The 21,338-nt window shown below is 42.5% G+C and overlaps 1 protein-coding gene across 2 annotated transcripts in view; it reads left to right on the forward strand.

The window, feature by feature from the left end:
* The window catches only part of ABTB3 (ankyrin repeat and BTB domain containing 3), a 455,607-nt gene that overhangs the window by 395,092 nt on the left and 39,177 nt on the right, over window positions 1-21,338 (forward strand). For both annotated transcript variants that reach the window (XM_077468481.1, XM_077468482.1), the window contains 3 exons: window positions 14,452-14,604; window positions 16,649-16,814; window positions 17,107-17,196. In XM_077468481.1, coding sequence (XP_077324607.1) covers window positions 14,452-14,604; window positions 16,649-16,814; window positions 17,107-17,196 — 409 coding nt within the window. The remainder of the gene's footprint in view (window positions 1-14,451; window positions 14,605-16,648; window positions 16,815-17,106; window positions 17,197-21,338) is intronic.

A 21,338-nucleotide genomic window follows, 5' to 3' on the forward strand; every position in this document is an offset into this window, starting at 1 on the left:
TTGGAAGTTAAAAAAAAAAGCTGCCTTGTGTACATTTTTCAAGTTTGCCTGGAGTTCCCCTTTAATAACTGGAGAAGAAGGCTGGTTCATGGAGACAGATAATATTAAAATACTAAAGCAACTATGCAGCTGTGACAAATAGTAACTCATAATTAGATATTCGATATCTGTAGAGACATTGATAGGTGACACTAACAACTCACAGATGTATCACTCAAATGCTTTTAGGGAAAATACTTCCTGTCGCTAAAGTAATGGGACTTTCTAGTGTATGTTGTAGGAATGACATGTCATCTTCCATGTATTATATACACTTCCTAAATATTTCAACAAGGTTGTCTTGAAGGTGCTTGTAAGTGATCTGAAATGTACATTGTCTAGCCCATCTTTGTTCTTGGTCTGGGGAGTTAAGTGATGCAGCGATAAATGCTATAGTCTGATTTAGTACCCGGCCGCTGTAATTCAGTCTCTGGGGGATCCATCCTGTGTATTTTTCTGTTCACTTTCTCTTAGTGAAGGACACACTCACAATAAAGACTTAAAGCTGAACTTCAGGAAGATATAAACTGCATAATGTAATGCAGCTATGTATTCATTAACACATCCTTATTTTATTTTTTGGCCACACCATGGTAAGAAGGGCTGGGGTTTAAAGCCGAACTTAAAGTGATTGTAAAGTCTTTTTTTTAAATAAAATAACAAACATGTTATACTTACCTGATGTGTGCAGTGGATTTGCCCTGGGAAGCCTGGATCCTCCTCTTCTCGGGTCTCTCTTCGGCTCTTCTGACCCCTCCCTCTTGTTGAGTTCCCCCACAGCAAGCAGCTTGCTATAGGGGCACCTCAGCTCCATGTGTCCATTCAGACACTAAGCTGCGGCCTGGCCCACCCCCTCTTTCTTATGATTGGCTGACTGACTGTGATTGACAGCAGCAGGCTGGCCGAGACACTCGTGGACATCGCTGGAGAGAGATGGGGCTCAGGTAAGTATTAGAAGGGCTGAGGTTGGCTGCTGCACACAGAAGGAGGCTTTTTATCTTTTTTTTTTTTTTTTTTTTTCTTTTTTTTTTTTCCCACTCAGTGAAATCAATTTAATAACCGTGGGACCACCTCAGCTTACAGCTCAGCGTCCCTTCCATGCAGTCACATCATAGTGGCGAGTTTTTTTTTTTTTTTTTTTTTATTTTTTTTTAGAGTGTTAATGCCAGGCTAACAACCTTCATAATAACCATATCATCCCTCCGGTATCACACTCCCATCTTATCCCCCTTCTAGTTCTTACCTCGACCCCCCCCCCCCCTCCTTCCTATCTGTGGACCACCTTATCTTGTTTTCCCTGTGAGAGTTTTAATTTCTATCTAATTTGTAACTTATTGTATCTTATCTACACCTATTTTAGGGCTTTCTCAACCCCTCTGAGATGAGCCATTTCTTCCTAAAATCTGCCCAACACTTCCATTTCTCTATGATTGGTGTATTACTCCGTTCTTCCAAGCTGACTCTCAAACACTCCATCTTATAGGTCTTTTCTACCGCATCCACCCATTCCCACATTGACGGGGCCTCCTTCTCTTGCCATTTTTTCGGTATTAGTTTTTTACCTGCATTCAACAAATGGGGAATCACCGATTCCTTATATTGTCTGAGCCCAATTTTTGTCCCATGGAATAACACTACCCAGGGATCAGCTTTCACCTCTTTGTTAGTAATCTCTTTAATGAAGGCTAGGATTTGGTTCCAGTACAGTTCTATTTTTGGACAACTCCACCACAGATGTGTCATCGTGCCCAACTCTCTACATCCCCGCCAACACTCCCTAACACCATCCCGCTGAAATTTACTTTTCCTCTCTGGGGTGTAGTACCATCTCGTCATACATTTGAAACTCATTTCCGCAGTTCCAGCATCTACCGCTGAGCCATGCACTAATTTAAATATTTTCCTTAATATTGTGTTATCTGGTTGTGTTCCTAGTTCCCTCCCCCATTTTTTGATGTACACAGGTACCCCCAGCTCTACTCCCTCCACCAGCGTTCTATACCATCTCGAAACAATTTTCTTTGATGTCTTTAATGAACATAATTGTTCCAAAGGAGTTAAATCTTCCGCTGTTCTAATCTGTGGGGGGAGTTTTTTAATAAAACTTGAAAGCTGAGCGTACCTCCACTCATCAATTATCATCATCTCTTTTTTTTGTGCCAACTCGTGATATGGTGCTATTCCTTCTCCTTTCATTACATCTTTTAATTTTACCTCTTCCTTGACCCAGTTTCCTCCTATCTCCTGACACCCTGGTAAAAAAAAATTATTGTGCTTTAACGCTATAAGTGGTGAATTGTATTTCCCATTAAATTGCCTATATATCTTATCCCAAATCCGCAACGTGTTTCGTGTAATGTTGTTCCCTTCCAAAAATACACTTCTCTCATGTGGTGGGTTCCAAATTTGCTTCTCCAATTTTGTTCTGCATAATTCGTGTTCCAATCTCACCCATCTTTTCTCTGTGTTATCCCTTCTACTCCATTCACTCACTCTGGACACTACAACTGCTTCATAATAAGTCTGCACGTCTGGCATTGCCACTCCACCCCTATTTTTTGGTTGTCGAAGTGTCGCGAAGGCCACCCTAGCTTTTTTATTTTTCCAGACAAATTTCATTAGGATGGTTTTTAATTTCGATAGGTATACATTGGACAAAGGTATTGGGAGCATCTGAAACCTATATAGGATCTTAGGGAATATTATCATCTTTAATGAGTTTATTCTCCCCAACCACGATAGTGGTCTATAACTACACCTTTTACATTCTGCCTGTATCTCATCTAATAACGGAATGTAGTTACAGCGGTACATTTTCCTTTCTGTTTTTGATAGTTTTATCCCTAAATATTTCAGTTCGCTCCTCCACTGGATTTTCCAATTCTGTTGCATACTTTGTGCCTCTCGCTTGCTAATATTAATATTCATTATCTCCGATTTTGACCTATTAATTTTAAAGTTTGACACTTCCCCATATTGGTCTAGTAGATTTAATAATTCTGGCATAGATGTCTTGGGGTTGTTTAAATACAATAATATATCATCCGCAAAAGCGGAATATTTGTATTCAACTTTTCCCACTTTCACCCCCTCTATTCCAGGGTCTCCCCTTATTGCCGCTAAAAGTGGTTCCAAAGAGAGCACAAATAGGAGGGGCGAAAGCGGGCAACCTTGCCTTGTACCCCTCTCCATCTCAAAGGACTCTGACTCACATCCATTAACTTTTATACATGTCTTTGGGTGTTCGTACAATACCTTCACCCTCTGCATCATCTTTGGTCCTAGCCCCATCCTCTCCAGTGTCTTAAACATAAACCCCCAGTCTACTCTGTCGAAGGCTTTCTGTGCGTCCAGCGACAGAAGCAGACTGGGGGTTCCACCCTGTCGCATCTTCTGGAGTAGGAGGAGTGTCTTTATTCCGTTGTCCTTCCCTTCCCGACCCCCTATGAATCCTGTCTGATCTGGGTGAACCAGTGTTGTCATTAAATCCTTCATTCGCTCTGCAAGTACTTTAGCATAGAGTTTTGTATCTGCGTTCAACAGCGAGATCGGCCTGTAGCTGGTGCACTGCGTGGGATCCTTGCCTTCTTTCTGGATTAATGTAATTGTTGCCATTAAATCTTCCCTACTCATTCCATATTCTTCTCCCAAACCATTCATGTACCGGCACATTTGGGGGACAAGAGCTTCTCTGAATGTTTTGTAATAAAATGTTGTAAAACCATCTGGTCCCGGGGATTTTCCTGTAGCTGATTTTAATAGTGCTCTCACTATTTCTTCTTCCGAGATTGGCCTTTCGAGCATCTCCCTTTCAGTGGGGGTAATTTTAGTGAGTATAGTTTTTCCCAAGAATTCCCTAATCTTCTTCTCTTTCTCCCCGTTATTTGCACCTACCTTACTATCTGAGAATATCCCCTCAAAGTATGATCTGAAGATTTCTGCTATATCTTTGGTGGTATGGAACATTTTCCCATTTTTATTCTTAATTCCCCCAATAAAATTTATCCCTTTTTTCTTTTTTAACATTCTAGCTAGAAACTTACTTGGTTTATCTCCCCATATATATTGTTCCTTGGCCAACCCTTTAAACACCATCCTAGCTTCTTGGTCTAGAAGGTCCTTCAGCTCCATCCTTGCCGTTAATATCTTTTTAAGTACCAGATCTTTTTGTAACCTACTTTTTTTATGAACCTGTTCCAACTGGTGTATCTCTCTCATTAAATTGTTGATTTTTTCGGCTCTCATTTTTTTCTTTTTGGATCCCATAGATATCAGTATCCCCCTTATGTAGGCCTTATGTGCATCCCACAACGTATGGCTTTTGATTTCCTCTGTGTCGTTATGAATAAAATATTGTTCGATCGCACTCGCAATTTTTATTCTGTCCTCCTCCCCAAGCAGCAACTCTTCATTCAACCGCCATGTAGAGGTTTTCCTTCCTATCCTTGAAATATTCAAACATAGTTTTACCGGAGCATGGTCCGAGAGGGTCATAACTTCTATCCCCGTGTCCGTCACATATTCCAATAGCCCATGGTCTATGAAAATATAGTCGATACGTGAATACGTCCCATGGACTGTAGAATAAAAGGAATAGTCACGTACCAGAGGATTCTTTACTCTCCATATATCTACTAATTGATTTTTGTACAGCTTTTGTAGTAAATTTTTATGTGCAGAGCTTCTCATCTTCTTTACATCCGATGAACTATCTACTTCCGGATTGAGGCCGAAGTTCATATCCCCCATCATAATTACATAACCTGTTTTAAAATCCATAAGTTTATTTAATGTCTTATTTAAAAAACTGATTGGATTGCTATTGGGTGCATATATATTTACCAAAGTACACTCCAGTTCCTCTAGAGTACCCTTTAGAAACAGATATCTTCCCTCTGCATCGCACATTTTTTCACTTAATTGAAATCTTGTACTTTTAGAGAACCCTATCGCTACCCCTCTACTTCTAGCCGATATGGTATCGCTATAATACCAGACCGGATAGTTGCTAGAGTACAGCCTTATGTTTGATGCGAGGGAGATATGAGTCTCCTGGAGGGATACAACGTCGGCCTCATACCGTTTTAGCTCTGCTAGGATCTTATGGCGTTTTGTTGGGGTATTCATGCCCTTAACATTATAGGACATAAATTTCAAGCCGTCTATTTTGCTGTTACCCATCTATTTGTCCTAGTGCTCCCCAGCCCTACAAAGGTACTTTGTCTCATGTTTATTTGGGTGGTCCACATTATTTTTCTTTCTCTTTCCTCCCTAACCCCTCTTTCCACTTTACTTTCCTTCCCCCACCTTACACCCTCCCGCCTCCCTCCTCCCTCCCCCCCCCCTGACTCCCCGCGCCAACCCTCCCCCTCCCCCCTCCTCCCAACCCCAATGGCCTATTATCGGCCCTTGTTAGGTTAATGGTCGTACATACCCCTACCATCTCCTAATCCATTTGTTATGAGGGTTTGGGGCTTTTTCGCCTGCGCCTCTCCCGCCTCTTCCCCTGAGACGGGAGGTATTAAATTCCACATCCTTGTTTTGATTTATATCTTCCCTTCTTTCCTTCTCCTTCACCCCTCTTCCTTTCCCCCAACCCTTTCCCCCCTCCCCCTACATTGAGCCAATTATTTCATCTTGCCAGCCTGGAAGTGCAGGCGGGCATATTCCCAATTTCTCGCAGAACTCTTCCAAATCTTCCGGGAAACTCAGCTTTGCTGATTTACCATCTTTGTTCCCTATTAAGCAAGCAGGAAAACCCCATCTGTATCTAATATTATGGGCTTGCAGTTCAACTAACAGGGGTTTCAAAAGTTTTTTCCTTAAAAGCGTCTCGGGTGCAATGTCCGGAAATATCTGTATTTCTCTACCTTCATACACAAGTGGGGTTTTTCCCCTTAACTTTTTCCATATTTCCTCTTTTTCATCAAAAAATGTGAACCGCACAATTATATCTCTCGGTCTATCCAAATCTCCAGTTCTTGCTTTACCGATTCTATGAATTCTATCGATCCTTAGGGGGGCTCCCGTTTCATTTCCCCAGCAGGGGGATAGAATGCTATTTAGTATTGATCTTAAATCTTCACCTTTAGTTTCCGGAATCGAGCGGAGCTTCAAGTTTTGCCTTCTGCTTCTATTCTCCTGGTCTTCCAATTTATAGAGCATATTCCTTTGTGTTAGTTGTAATATTTTTAATTGATCTGAAACTTTGTTTAACTCTAAGGCTTGGAGGTCGATGCGATTTTCTGTAGCTTCTACTCTCTCTAGTAGTCCTCCTAAATCTTCTCGAAGTCCCCTAATATCTGTTTTAATTGCATTCTCCAATTTTAAAAGCATCTCCGCCATTTCTCCTTTTGAGGGGGGGAGATCTTCTGTCCTTAATTCTTCCATTTTACTACTCTCCCATTCGCTATGTGTTATTGTGTCCTCCCTGTCCTGGTGTGCTCCTCCGCCCTTATGTTTTCCTGTTCCCTTCTTATAATCTGAGATGGTTGGTTGCCTTTTATCCGATCCCGATTCTTTGGGGCTTGCTCCTTGTGTCATATATTGTTGAATAGTCGTATCATAGCTCTTATCTTTTAGATTTCGTGAGGCTCCACTTTTCGCCATCTTGTTCGCTGATTTACTTATATTTCACTATATTACAAACTTATATGAAACCGAGCACCCCAGTAACTCTTTCCTTTTAGTCCTGAATCCTCATTGAAGTCGCTTCCTCCTGCGATTCGCCTTCTATGTGGCTAATTAATCCTATTTATCTCTTTGCTCCCCAATTTTGCTTAGGGGTTACCAACCTACCTCCTACCATATGCCTGTGTTCCACTGGCTGACTGCCCGGGGGTCCCTCACAGTTGACTTCCTCTCTCAGTAGATTAATACTGCACCCCGTTATTATTACTTTAACAGCTTCCCCAAGTTATTACCCCCTCTAAATGGTATAAATATATATCCTGGAGGGATGTTTTGCTTAGACGAAGGGCAACCTCGGGTTGTGCCAACCCCCCCCTGGGCATAGGCCTGTGGAACCTGGGGAGCGCAGAGTCGTCCGAATATGTTATCGAGTGTCTTTAGCAACGTGCCATCTTGATGTACCAGGCCCAGTACAAGGAGAATTGACAGACAGGCTGTAAGAATTGGCCCCCAAGCCTTATTTCAAACGTATACCCCACAAGAAGGAAAGAAAAAAAATAAAAAAATAAATTAGATATATAAGAGGTCCGGGGGAAAATGCGCATTGATCTGAGAACAGGTCCCGGAATCAACTCATGCGACTTTTCACCGTGCTGTTTAGGATGTACAATGTCATGTATAATTGAGGTAGTCTGTCTTGTTTTGTTCAGTTTGTCTGCTGCAGAGGCAATACGCATCTATCCCATGGAGCCATCAATATCTTGGGGCTGTACCTTTAAATTTCCTGCCCCAGATATATCCAGCCATGCGTTTGGGCCTAAAAATGTGTGGTAGCCAGTACATCCCGTTACAGTTTATTCATCCTTGCTATATCTTCTTCTAGGATTCTTTAAATCAAATTTGCTTCTCTGATCACCTCCAAGCATGCCAGGGAAAAAAAGAGCAGAAGAAAAAATGCTTTGTCTAACTCATTCCGTTATGTCCGTGCTCTAATATGTATAAACTGATTCTGCAATCAATGTTGCTCACAGGTGGGGATACTTCTCTCAGCAGGTGTAATCTCAACAGGATAAAGGTGGACCCTCAGAGGCTTCCTCCACATATCTATATGCGACTCTCCTTGTCAATATGTGTTTATCGCCGTAATTTTTAGAACCATGCGACTTTTCCCGCGTGTTGTTTCACATGTGTAATTGTCATATGCGATTTTTGAGATAGTCTGTGATGTATTAATCAGTTTTATCTTGCGGGGATAATAATATGTCAAACCAGCGGATCTACCACTGTCTTAGGACATTGCCTTCTAGGTTCCTGACTCAAAATAAATCAAGCGGCTTTCGATATAGGCATATGTGACAAAACTGCAGTCCTGTTTATGGTTTATCCGGCCATGCAAAAAAAAAACTTCCCTTTAGGACACTTGAAGTTCAACTCTACTCAGCGGGAACACCCAGCCACATCAGTGCACACCTTACATCAAACGCTTTAACCATCTATGTATGCGAGACTCCCCTTACCAGCATAAGCTGTCTCCATTTTCACATTGATTGCTTTCCCCTATATACATATATATTACTCTGCCGAGACATTGTGATGTTAATGAAGTTACCGTCCTTTTCTCTGCTGTATCTCCTGCTAGAAACATCCCCGGATACCTCCGAAGTCCTGATGCTTAGACGAGGGAATCAGCTGTGCGGGGGAACGAGGGGGGGGCCATCCGAAGAGCTGTGAGGGTCAGGGAGTGTTCTGTTCCAAGGGCTGTGGAATACTGCTACACCGCTCCGAGCTACTGCCCCGTGGGCTCCCGCATGGCTGGGCTGGGGTCTCTCACCTCCCCGCTCCAAGCCATGTCCTGCTTCTTGTTCGTCGGTGCGGTGTGCTGTAGCGCTGGCGGCCCCTCCCCTCGGGCGGACGTTACGCCCTCTCGTCACTCATCCGCCCCAGCTGAGGAGGCTTTTTATCTTAATGCATAGAATGTATTAAGATAAAAAAGAACCTTCTGCTTTTACAACTCCTTTAAGGGTCCTCTAATACTGGTGTGTTTTTGCCACACTAAAGCACACTTTCCAGCACGCCAAACGCAAATGAAAATGATTCCCCTTTAAATCCTGTGAAGCTGTTCACATTTCTGCGTTTTTTTTTTTAAAAAGTCCTGCATCTTTGGTACTTAGCGTGTCAAAAACATACCAAAAACACCTCAAATTGATTTCTGTAGGAAACACTCCACAAATGCATCTGTGTTTTTTGAGTCACATGTCCAAGTTTTACAGGGGCATGCTGGGAGACAGGAATCCAAAAAAAGCATCACAAAAGCATTGAAAACACGAAATGCATTTTCACAAAACGCATTCCTAATTTTTAAGCACACTAGTCTGGAAGGGCCCTAAGGCAGATATAAAAGACATAAATAATGCAGCTTTGTATTTATTAATACATAATTAAGTTAAAGTGGATGCAATCCCTTACACATACCCAGCGAAGTGACTGGCCTCAGGTGATACACAGAGATGAAACAAATCCTCCTACACAAGTTGTAGTTGTTTATCTGCAGCCTTCTCTTCTCTACATCTGTTCAAAGTCCAGAATTTATACAGCCTGCCTTAGCTGCCAGAAAAATGGGGCAGAGAGCTGAAATTACACTCTGCAGGGCTCAGTGAGGGGTGCTTTGAGAGCTGATTGGAGGGAAGGCCCACACCCTCCTTCACACAGCACACAGGAACGAAGATGAGGCTATCAATCAGCTGGAGCTCCCTCCCCTGTCACCTTTTTTCTCTTGGTGTCAGGAAAACCTGTCCTGCCGCGTACACACGACCGCACTTTCTGGCAGAAAAGGTCCGACGGACTTTCGATGGAGTTACGACGGACTTCCGAACGAACGGACTTGCCTACACACGAACGGACTAAAGTCCATTCAAAGTCAGTTAGTTTTGAACATGATGATGTACGACAGGACTAGAAAAGGAAGTTCAATAGCCAGTAGTCAATAGCTGCCCTTGTGTCGTAATTGGTCCGTTGGACCAGTATACAGACGAACGGTTTTCCCGATAGGAATTGAGTCCGTCGGACAGATTTGAAACATGTTCTATTTCTAGGTCCGTCTGAATTTTTTTAGAGAAAAACGATCGGACTATCCGACGGAATGATTCTATCGGACCTATTCTGCCGGAAAGTCTGGTCGTGTGTACGCAGCATCAGTAGTGGTTCATGCTGATAGCAGAGGAATGAAGCAGCAGAGGGAAATGGCACTAAGTACACATTATAGAGGGATATGCTTTGTTCATATTATATGTCTGAGGTTTACAACCACTTTAGGTTTTATAAATTCAAGTAGTGCAAGTACCTGAATAATGCCCTGTACACACGGTCGGAAATTCAGACGGAAAAGGTCCGATCGGATTATATTGTCAGAAAATCCAATCATGTGTGGGCTCTATCGGACTTTTTCCATCGGATCTAAAATTTTCCAACAAAAAAATCCGATCAGACTTTTTCCGATTGTTTGTAGAGAATTCCGACGGACAAAGTGCCACACATGCTCAGATCAAATTAGGAGACCAAAGCTATTGGCTACTAGCCTCTACGTAGTCCCGTCGTACGTAACGAACGTCACCTTGTTCTGAATGATCAGATTTCCCAATCGCTTTCCTGCTCCCAAGGATCTGCAAATGCTGCGTGCAGTCTGCATACAATTGCATGGCTGTATGCAGCTGGCAAGCCCACACATGAGGCCAGTGTGTGCTGTGTCCTTCCTTTATTTGCACTCTCAGACTTCCCTGTCTGTACATGAGCTGTCGGCCAAGCAGTATGTAGGAAATAGCAGAACAGATCCATGAATGAAGTTGGTTACAGTCTACCAGTTGCCAGAAGAGCTGTGGAGCAGTGTATTGGTTACATCCACATACCTTTTTCCATTTAGTGTATACCTTTTAAAGAAAATAAATAATGACCCCTACAGTGGGGCTTCCCAAGAATTTATGTTCGAAGTTCTACCCATCTTTGGCTGGCTATACCATACACTTTAAACACTTGTTTAGCCTAGGGCACATGTGTCAAACCATTTCATGCGGCCCTTCCTCCTCTCCTGCAGCTGTGGCACTCCCCTAGTCTCTGCCCCCACCTTGTCTCAGCAGTCAGCAGCAGAGAGGAGAACAAAACTCCACCGCCAGATCCTGCGCTTCTTCGTGCAGCCATGGAGAGGCTCCTCTATGCCCCTAACCCCCCCCCCCGTCCCCCGTCTCAGCAGTCAACTGCAGCACCCCCTTGTCTCCACCTCTGCTGGTCTCAGCATTCAGCAGACTCCAGCAGTTGACTCCAGCCCTCCTCTGGTCCTCCTCCAGACCCTGCACTTTATGCTTCCCAGCTCCACCCCCAGATTCTTCCTGGAAGCAGCACAAGGGGGAAGCACTGTAATGTAAGGGAGCGTAGAGGACTTTTGACTTCTGATGGTGGGGGGCTCTTGAAATATGATGTAAGGGTTGGGTGCTCTGAACATCTACTTATAATTATTATGAGAATAATACTTATTCTGTACCAGTTCAAAAGGAAGGTTGCACACTGCTGGTGTCTTCTGCAAGAAACTTTGTTGGAGACTGCTCAGACAGAACACCATAGCAGAACCATGAGCTGTCTCCAATAAAGTTTCTTGTGGATGGTACCAGTGGTGTACAACCCTCCCTTTCAGACTTGCATCATCTGCTACTTGAGTGTGAATGGGCTCTGTGCCAGTCTACAACTGCCTTTCACAGCGTAAGTCATAGACCCCTTTCACACTGGGGAGCTTTTCAGGCATTTTAGCTAAAAAATAGTGCCTGTAAAGCATCTGAAAAGCAGCTCTCAAGCCACCCCAGTGTGAAAGCCTGAGTGAGTGCTTTCACACTGGGGATGTGCGCTTCCATGCAGGAAAAAAAGTCCTGCAAGCAGCATCTTAGGGGCAGTGGGGGAAATGAATGGGCAGCACTGCCAAAGAGCCTGAAAAACGCTTCGGCAGCGCCTGCAAAACGGGCGCTATTAACCCTTTCCTCGGCCGCTAGAGGGGGTTAAAATTGCCCCGCTCGCGGCCGAAAAGCGCCGCTATAACAGTGGTAACCGCTTACCGCTAACGCTCGCACCGCTGCAGTGTGAAAGGGGTCTTAAAGTGGAAGTAAACTTACAGTGGGGCAAAAAAGTATTTAGTCAGCTGCCAATTGTGCAAGTTCTCCCACTTAAAAAGATGAGAGAGGCCTGTAATTGTCATCATAGGTGTACCTCAACTATGGAAACAAATCCAGACAATCACATTGTCTGATTTTTGAAAGAATTTATTTGCAAATTATGGTGGAAAATAAGTATTTGGTCACCTACAAACAAGCAAGATTTCTGGCTTGATTTGACACTGCTGGTCTAGGGGAACAGAAAAAACAACTATTCTTATCTTATTCCTCCTTTCCCTGGCAGCCAACCCTAGCATCTTCTACGCTCTCTGAGGCTCGGTTCACACAGGGGCGTCTTGTCCAGGCGACTTCGCCGCCTGACAAGTCGCGCTCCGTTCTGTACTATGGAACCGTTCTAATAGGAGTGACTCAAGTCACTCTGACTTAGAAAAAAGGTTCCTGTACTACTTTTGGGGCGACTTGCATTGACTTTTATACAGAAGTCGTTTTGCAAGTCGCCGCTGAAGTCGTTTGCAGGTCGCGTCTGTGAGTCGCGCTGCAAGTCGTGCCGCCCCTGTGTGAACCGAGCCTTTCACTCTGGGTTGTGTTGGAAGGTCCTCTGACATTCTCACTTCCAATGCTGGTCCTACATTGTATGTGATGACATCAGAGTGCCTGCGACTGACAGAGCAGTAAAGAGTAACGGCGAAGAGGAGTGGTATTAGGGGACTGGTTGTGCAGCTGGGAGGAAGCCTGTAGGAGTGATGAATAAGATAAGTATAGTTCCTTTTTTTATGTTCTTCTCAGAAAAAATGAGCAATTAACCTTTGCAGTAGGACGGGAACTCCGCTGCAAGAGTCATTTTTTTCAGCTTTAAGTTCATGTAGAGGAACGCAGAACTATAATACAGCTTGAAATGTATGTGTTCATGGGTAGTAATTTGAAAATATAATTGTTAGTTATTTAAAACCATGTATCAGGAATCCATATAGAATAATACATCAATGTAAAAAGAGATGACGGTCTGACACTGTCCACACGCAAACTTGTATGGAGCGATTATCTGTGGTTAGGGATAGATGTGCACCCCTGGACATAGGCACTTTGTGTCCATGGGAGCACATTCGTCCCTAAGGCTGGGTTCACACTGGTACTGGTACAGACTGTCAATCAGCAGCTCTCCTGCTCTGCTCCTCCACACTTACTGGAACGCTGGGTTGTGGGGAGGGGGGGGGGCGGGGAGCGGCCGTCTCAGTGGCTCGCTATGAGGCTGAGACGGCCATCAGTCCAGGCACCTGGCGGATTCAGACTTTCAGAGTCAGGATGACTGTGTGACGTCAGCAGAGCGTGGCCAGGATCTGAGGGCCCCTTTGTTAAAGGCGGCTTGCAGATCCCGATAAGCTCCCCGCTCGTAGACCCCGACAACCACCGGCCAGGGTTGTCAGGAAGAAGCCCTTGTCTCCATCAACATAGGGACAAGGTGCTTTGGGGTGGGGGGCGCAGGGCTCTCCCTGCCCCAAAGCACCCACCCTCATATGTTGAGGGCATGTGTCCTGATGTGGTTCGGGGGTGCTCGCTCGTCCCCACTCCATTTCCCTACCTGCCGGGCTGCATGCTCGGATAAGGGTTTGGTGTAGATTTTGGGGGGGCCACACCATTTTTTTTGGCATGGGGTTCTTTTTAATATCCATACCAGAACGAAGAGTCTGGTATGGTCTTGGAGGGGGAACCCTATGCCGTTTTTATTTTGGCGTGGAGTTTCCCCTAAAGATTCATGCCAGACTCAAGGGACTTGTATTGTTGGAATGAAAGTCGGGTAACGTTCAGGGAAGTCGGGTGGAAGTCAGACTTCAAGTTGCAGGGCAAAGTCAGATCCACTGTTGTATGACTGTTGTGTTGTACCAGTGTGAACCCAGCCTAATTGCAGGTACCACTCAATATGCGATTACACGTGAACAACAGCTGTGGACAGTTTCAAGCTGTCATTGATTTGCACATTTATTCTCTGCAGCTTATCAGAAACAACTTTGTATTACTTGCCACAGAAATCCGCAGATCTGGGCAGTATATGGCCCTAATCAGCCATGTGAATCAGCCTTTAGACAAGCAGCACCCCACACCTTTCTTCTACACTTTAGTTTTTGTCTGCTTGAGTGTCTTGAAATATTAGTGGTAAAAGAAAATATATACATAGCACCATCTACAGGCCTTCAGGGTGTATTGCAGATTCCAAAAGACTCCTATTTTTATTTTTTTTATAAAAGTGATACTTTATACCATCTCTGACCTGGAGAAATTCAAGTTCTGCTTCGAATTATGTTCTGACATCATACCTGTCAATAGCTTTCAAAGGGAATTAGCAAAATCCAAGCTGATCTGTCTTAATATTTAACAGCAAGGGAGGCAGAGCAATCTGCAATCACACGCAATGTATTAGGTTACATTAGCTATGAGATTGTACAGATTGTACGATGGTTGTCAGTCTTCTCAGTTGGAAAGCTCCCAAAGTGCACTGCGGTATGGGAGAACCGCCAAGGACCATAAGGCTGCCAGCTAAGCTCTATTTATTAATCATATTTATAAGAGACAAAAATGTAATGACTGCATTGAACTGTGCGATTGCGTCTGACCACCTCTCCTTCTGTTTTCATAGGCCGTTCTTAATGCTCCCACCCCTGATGGAATGGATACGAGTAGCTGTGGCTCATGCTGGATACCGCCGAAGTTTCTCTGTGGATAGCGATGATATACGACAGGCTGCGCGTCTCCTGCTTCCAGGAGTGGACTGTGAGCCACGGCAGCTAAAGTATGTACTTTCATTTGCAGATGATGCTACAGGTTTAAAAGTGACCTCCAAGCATATATAAGAGATGCAAATTAATGCAGCTCTGTAGTCAATGGCACAGCCTTAGTTTTTCAAGCAGGGTAACTACCTTGACTGGTCAACAACCTTTGCAGTCCCTGTACAGCAGAGCTTAGAGTAGGGAGAGAGAAGCAGCACAAGGAGCCAGTTAGGTGTGTTGCAATTCAAGGAGCATGCTGATTAGAGGAAGGAGCAGACTGACATATAGATTAGCCAATTAGTGTGCTGCTTCTCTTTTTACTGTCTAATTCATAGGGTGGGGATGGGGTAGGAAGGAGACCTGTTACTGAAAGTGAAACTGCAGCAGAGGAAGGAAGCATCTGCTACAGAGTGACAGACAGTACTGTTCTGTGTTGAGGTAGGATGCTGTTTATTGCATAAAAATGCAGACATGTTGCATTTTTTTTTTTTATCTCACCCCAATCATCAAAAAACTTAAAACTGAACTATAAATATATTATGTTATTTAGAGATCTGTTCACCACTAGTAAATCTACAAAAGTTTTTAGTTATTACTTTAGAAACTGTACATTTCCGTAGAATTATTATTTTTATTTTTTTTACTTTAAGCTTTTTATTCGTTTTAAGATAAACATTTCCAACAGTAGTGATTACAGTTATTTTGGTATTACTTTTCACATTGTATAAATCATAGAATAACAGAAAATTAGAGAATTATTATTATTATTATACAGGCTTTATATAGCACCAGTTTACGCAGCGCTTTACAATTTAAAAAGGAGACGATATAGTTATAATACAATAAAATACAAGAGGATTAAGAGGGCCCTGCTCAGAAGAGCTTACAATCTAATAGAGTGGGGATGTTTAATCAAAAATGTACAAAGACAACAGATAATGGTGATATAATTGGAAACCCCTATCGGCCTACCCCAAATGGGAACTATCTGTAGGCAGAGCTTAGTTACCAAGGGTTAAAAAAATGAACAGGGCTGGGTGATGTAATATAAAACATATGATATTCGATCTTATAATACCACGTACACACGGTCAGATTTTCCGATGGAAAATGTTAGATGGGAGCTTTTTGTAGGCTCCATCAGACATTTTCCACCGGAATTTCCGATACACAAAATTTGAGATCTGCAGCTCAAATTTAACGACAACAAAATTCCAATCGTGTGTACACAATTCCGAAGCACAAAGTTCTACGCATGCTTGGAATCAAGCAGAAGAGCCGCACTGACTATTGAACTTCAATTTTCTCTGCTCGCCTTATGTCACAGCATTCTTGACGTTCGGAATTTCCGACAACATTGTGTGACGCTGTGTATGCAAGACAAGTTTGAGCCAACATCCGTTGGAAAAAATCCCATGGATTTTGTTGTCGGAATGTCCGATCGTGTGTCCGATACGCAGCAAAAAAGTTCATAGCTCACAATTATTTAAATAGTTATGCCGTGTACACACGACTGGACTTTCCGGCAGAGTAGGTCCAACGGTCTTCCTGACTGACTTTTTGAATGAACGGACTAAGTCCGTTCGAAAGTCAGCTTGTTTTGAACGTGATGACGTAAAAGGGACTAAACAAGGAAGTTTAATATCCAGTAGCCAATAGCTTCCCTTGCGTCGTATTTGGTCCGTCAACAACACACAGACGAACGGTTTTCCAGATTTTAGTCCGTCAGAATTTAGTCCGTCGAATAGATTTGAAACATGTTCTATTTCTAGGTCCGTCTGTTTTTTTTTTACAAAAAACGATCGGTCTGGCCCACACACAGTCGGATTGTCCGACTAATCCCTTCAGACCTAGTCTGCCGGAAAGTCCAGTCATGTGTACGTGGCATTAGAAAGCTCTCGGATTTCTTAGCAATTGTTGAAAATTATTTTTAAATTGATTAATAGAAGAACACATAGCACACATCGACTTATTTTTATTGTTAACGCTGAAAGAATTTGGTCTGCTAAAGACTGGCAAAGGATTGTCATCATAATTCATGTCACATTGTCGGTCTATTTTCTGCAGGGCTGACGACTGTTTTTGTGCGTCTCGCAAACTTGACGCAGTGGCCACAGAAGCCAAGTTTAAACAAGACCTTGGATTTAGAATGTTGAACTGTGGCAGGACGGATTTAGTCAAGCAAGCTGTGACTCTGCTCGGCCCTGAAGGAATTAATAGCATGAGCGAGCAAGTAAGTGCGCCATCTAATGATAGTAAGTGATATGACATCTCCAAGATTACATTTTTATTTTTTTCTATTATAGTGGAGTATTTATAAAGAAGGAAATTAACAACTGAGTTATCATTTGTCACTGAACTGCTATTGGGTTGCTTGCATGTGCCACCCATGTATTTAGCAGTATTGAGTCTCATTTGCCACCCATTTGGAGTGAGAAATCTAGGTCTTAGTAACATTAGCCATATTTATGATATAGATAAAGTATTTTTTCCATAGGTAATCCACTTGCTTATGTTCCACACAGGGAATGACCCCACTAATGTACGCTTGTGTGAGAGGCGATGAAGCGATGGTGCAGATGTTATTAGATGCTGGGGCGGAGCTCAATGTTGAGGTAAGAAGATGTAACCAGCATTCATTAAGGTATCAGATTACTATAACAGTATGATTCAACAGACCTTCAATATAGATTTTCAGAGCTAAACTGCTCACTTTTTCTATATTGACACTAAAAGAACATTTTTATACAAAAAAGTATTCATGAGACTATCCGTGAAGGCACGTTACATCTCACAAAATGAAAGAACAATTAATCCTCCTGCACAGCCAATCAACTTATAAATAGTGAAAAATATTGGAAATTGCTAAATCCTTATTTAAACTGATCGCTACTGACACTAATATGTAGGGTTGTCCCAATATCAAGTATTTGCAGGAGTTCTCATGCAAATGCTCCTAAAGACTAATCCAATACCTGAACACTCAGGAATAATCAGTGTGGCAGCGGGGAAAGTTATAATCATTGATCTCCCTGTGTGGCTTTCAATAAAGCAGCTGACAGCCGCTTCTCCTCCACTCCCCTCCGCGGCTTCCAGCCCGCTTTATTGAAAGCCACACAGGGAGATCGGTGATTATAACTTCCCCCACCGCCACACCGATCGTTCTCTGTATTCTCTTTCAGCTCCCCTCTGTGTGCTCCTCCAATCCCCCCCCCCCCTCCTCCGGTCCCCCTCTGTGTGCTCCCTCAGTTTCCCCCTCCGTGCGGTCCTCTGCCCCCCCCCCCCCCCCCCCAGATCTTTCAGGATGGAGAGTGTAGGAAGGAGCCGGTAAATATGTATTTTGCAAATGAACAGAGTCAGTGTTCACTGACTCTGTCCATTGTAAACTGTGCTTATGATGTCTCGGTTTATGAATGGAGAAGAGCCTCTGTCTCCTGTCCACTCATCTTCAGTGCAGCTGAGGCTGCTGAGAAAGGGACTGGGGAATCTTTATCCGCAGTCCCTTTCCATGTCTCAATGGGGACATGTCAGGGGTCTGTTTAGACCAAAGCCCCCCTAGCCCCCAACAGGGTTGAATAAAAAAAAAAATAATAATAATAAGGATTGTAAAAATAATAAAAAATTTAATAAACATGGAACCTGACTCCCCCCCCCCCCCCCCAAAAAAGCATTGTAAAAAAACACACACACACACACATATATATATATATATATATATATATATATATATGTGTGTGTATGTATACATATATATATATATATATATATATATATATGTATGTATATATATATATATATATATGTATATATATATATATATATATGTATATATATATATATATATATATATATATATATATGTATATATATATATATATATATATATATATATATATATATATATATATATATGTGTATATATATATGTATGTGTGTGTGTGAATTGTAAAAAAATAAAATAAAAGAATTGTAAAAAATAAAAAGCTACTGACACAGTCCACGGCTCATCAGTGCCCATCAGTGCTGCATATTAGTGCCACTGTCACATGACATTAATAAAAAATATTGGTGACCGGTATTGGCGAGTACTTGAAAAAAAGTATCGGTACTTGTACTCGGTCTTAAAAAAGTGGTATCGGGACAACCCTACTAATATGTGTTCCTCTATATACGCAATAAGTCAATAAAGTAAAGAAAGTGTTGCGATGATAAAAACTCCCATAAATCAAAAAACATAAATCTGTCACACACAGTGCAGATATAATTAAAAAAACATTTAATGTCTTAATCTGCTGTGAATAAAATATAAATATAAATTATAAAAGTGCCTTTCTTATAATCAGTTGTAAATGTGATTTTGTCACTCTAAACAATCCAAAAGTGTACAAGAAATGTTAAATTCTTCTTCCAGTCCCCATGTGCTCCACTGCAAACTGTGCAAACAGTGCCCTCACCTTCTATCTGTAACCCACATCACATAGGTCTTAAGCGCTTGAGGACACTTCCAGTGGTCTTAAATCATCCAGGTCTCGTTTTCTCTTCCCCAATGTTTTCTCTACCACATAAGGTGTCTGCCTCTTTAAGGGGTCAAGGAATATGCTATGTGCATTCAATATCTCAAATTAAGATAAAGAACACACTCCCATAGTGTATTGATATATTTCTATTTTAAAATGTATTAGGTAATGTGCTCACATAATTAAAAACATAAACAACCAATTTCATAGTTGTGTGGATCAGGCTCAGGGAAAATGGCAGTATCTTAATTTCTGGTTATGGTGCACGATGATGTCACCTGGCATTACCTAATAAGCCTTTCCATCTAGTGCGGTAAACCAAAGTAACCAGTCAGAATACATCTTGTACTGGTGTGATCTCAGCAAGGTGTTTTGTGATTGGTTGTTTTTGGTTATCACACTTAATAAGACATTTTTATTGGGTAAGGCTGTACATGTTGGAAGTCTTATGTGACTTCATTGCCACTGACAGCAACATGAAAACAGGAAGTGAGCTCCCTCTGTGCAGTGTGAGCAAATGGGATCGCTCCAGAATACACCCCACACAAGGAAGGCAGGACATGTGTCGCCCAGACAATGGCTGTGGAATTGCTGTTTTTTATTTTACAATAAGTAGTATATTTACAGATAAAGATCATAATGCAAGAGCTCAGTTCACAAAACTTTACACAAGGCTCTTTATTTTTAGCAAAGTGACTGTGATTTTCAAATTGCATTGGACTCTGACAACAGTTAAGTTTCAATAATAATATTAAGGAACCTATCCTGACGTGTTGGCTTACAGTGAATGCGGAAAGTATTCACAGTGCTTCACTTTTTCCATTAATAAAATTCATTATTTTCCTCAAGATTCTACAAGCAATACCCCATAATGACAACATGAAAGAAGTTTGTTTGAAACCTTTGCAAATTTAATACAATTTTAAAACAAATCTGATGTCCATGAGTATTCACAGCCTTTGAGCTCGGGTTCATCCTGTTTTCACTGATCATCCTTGAGATGTTTCTACATGTTGATTGGAGCCCACCTGTGGTAAATTCAGTTGATTGGACATGATTTGGAAAGGCACACACCTGTCTATATAAGGTCCCACAGTTAACAGTGCATGTCAGAGTACAAACCAAGCCATCACGTCCATGGAATTGTCTGTAGAGAAAAGTTTCTGCAGCATTGAAGGTCCCAATGAGCACAGTTGCTGCCATCATCCGTAAATTGAAACCACCAGGACTCTTCCTAGAGCGGGCCGCCCGGAACAAACTAAGTGATCGGGGAGAAGGCCCTTAGTCGGGGAGGTGACCAAGAACCCGATGTTCACTCTGACAGAGCTCCAGCATTTCTTTGTGGAGAGAGGAGTACCATCCAGAAGAACAATCATCTCTGCAGCACTCCACCAACCAGGCCTGTATGGTAAAGTGGCCAGACATAGGCCACTCCTCAGTAAAATGCACATGACAGCCTGCCTGAAGTTTGCTAAAAGGCACCTCAAGGACTCTCAGACCATGAGAAACAAAATTCTGGTCTGATAAAACAAATATTGAACTCTTTGGCCTGAATGGCAAGCATCATGTCTGGAGTTAACTAGGCACCGCTCATGCATGGTGGTGGCAGCATCATGCTGTGGGGATGTTTTTCAGTGGCAGGAACTGGGAGACTAGTCTGGATCAAGGGAAAGATAAATGCAGCAATGTACAGAGACAGGCTTGATGAAAACCTGCCCCATAGTGCTCTGGAGCTCAGACAGGCAAAGGTTCATCTCCCAACAGGACAACAACCCTAAGCACACAGCCAATATAACAAAGGAGTGGCTATGGCCCAAAAATAGATGTGCCAAGCTTGTAGCACTATACTCAAAATAGGATTTTTCCTATAGCTTACCTGTAAAATCCTTTTCTTGGAGTACATCACAGGACACAGATCCGGTTATTATAATAATAACTACGTGGGTTATATGCCACCTATAGATGAATGGATACTGGTAAATCAATCAAACAGGAAGTCCTCCTCTGTTTAGCTCCTCCTTCACAGGAAGCACATCAGTTTTGTAGCAAGCAATAAATTCCCAAAAGAGGGGAGGGACTCTGTGTCCTGTGATGTACTCCAAGAAAAAGATTTTACATGTAAGCTGTAGGAAAAATCCTATTTTTTTATCGTACATCACAGGACACAGAGCTGGTAATTATAATAACAACTTGGGACGTCCCAAAGTAATATCCTTGAGGGGAAGGAGACACAATCATAG

The sequence above is a fragment of the Lithobates pipiens genome, unplaced genomic scaffold (genome assembly GCF_037356315.1).
Source record: "Lithobates pipiens isolate NorthernLeopardFrog02 unplaced genomic scaffold, aLitPip1_a1.2 Scaffold_8, whole genome shotgun sequence".
NCBI classification, from domain to species: Eukaryota; Metazoa; Chordata; class Amphibia; order Anura; family Ranidae; genus Lithobates; species Lithobates pipiens.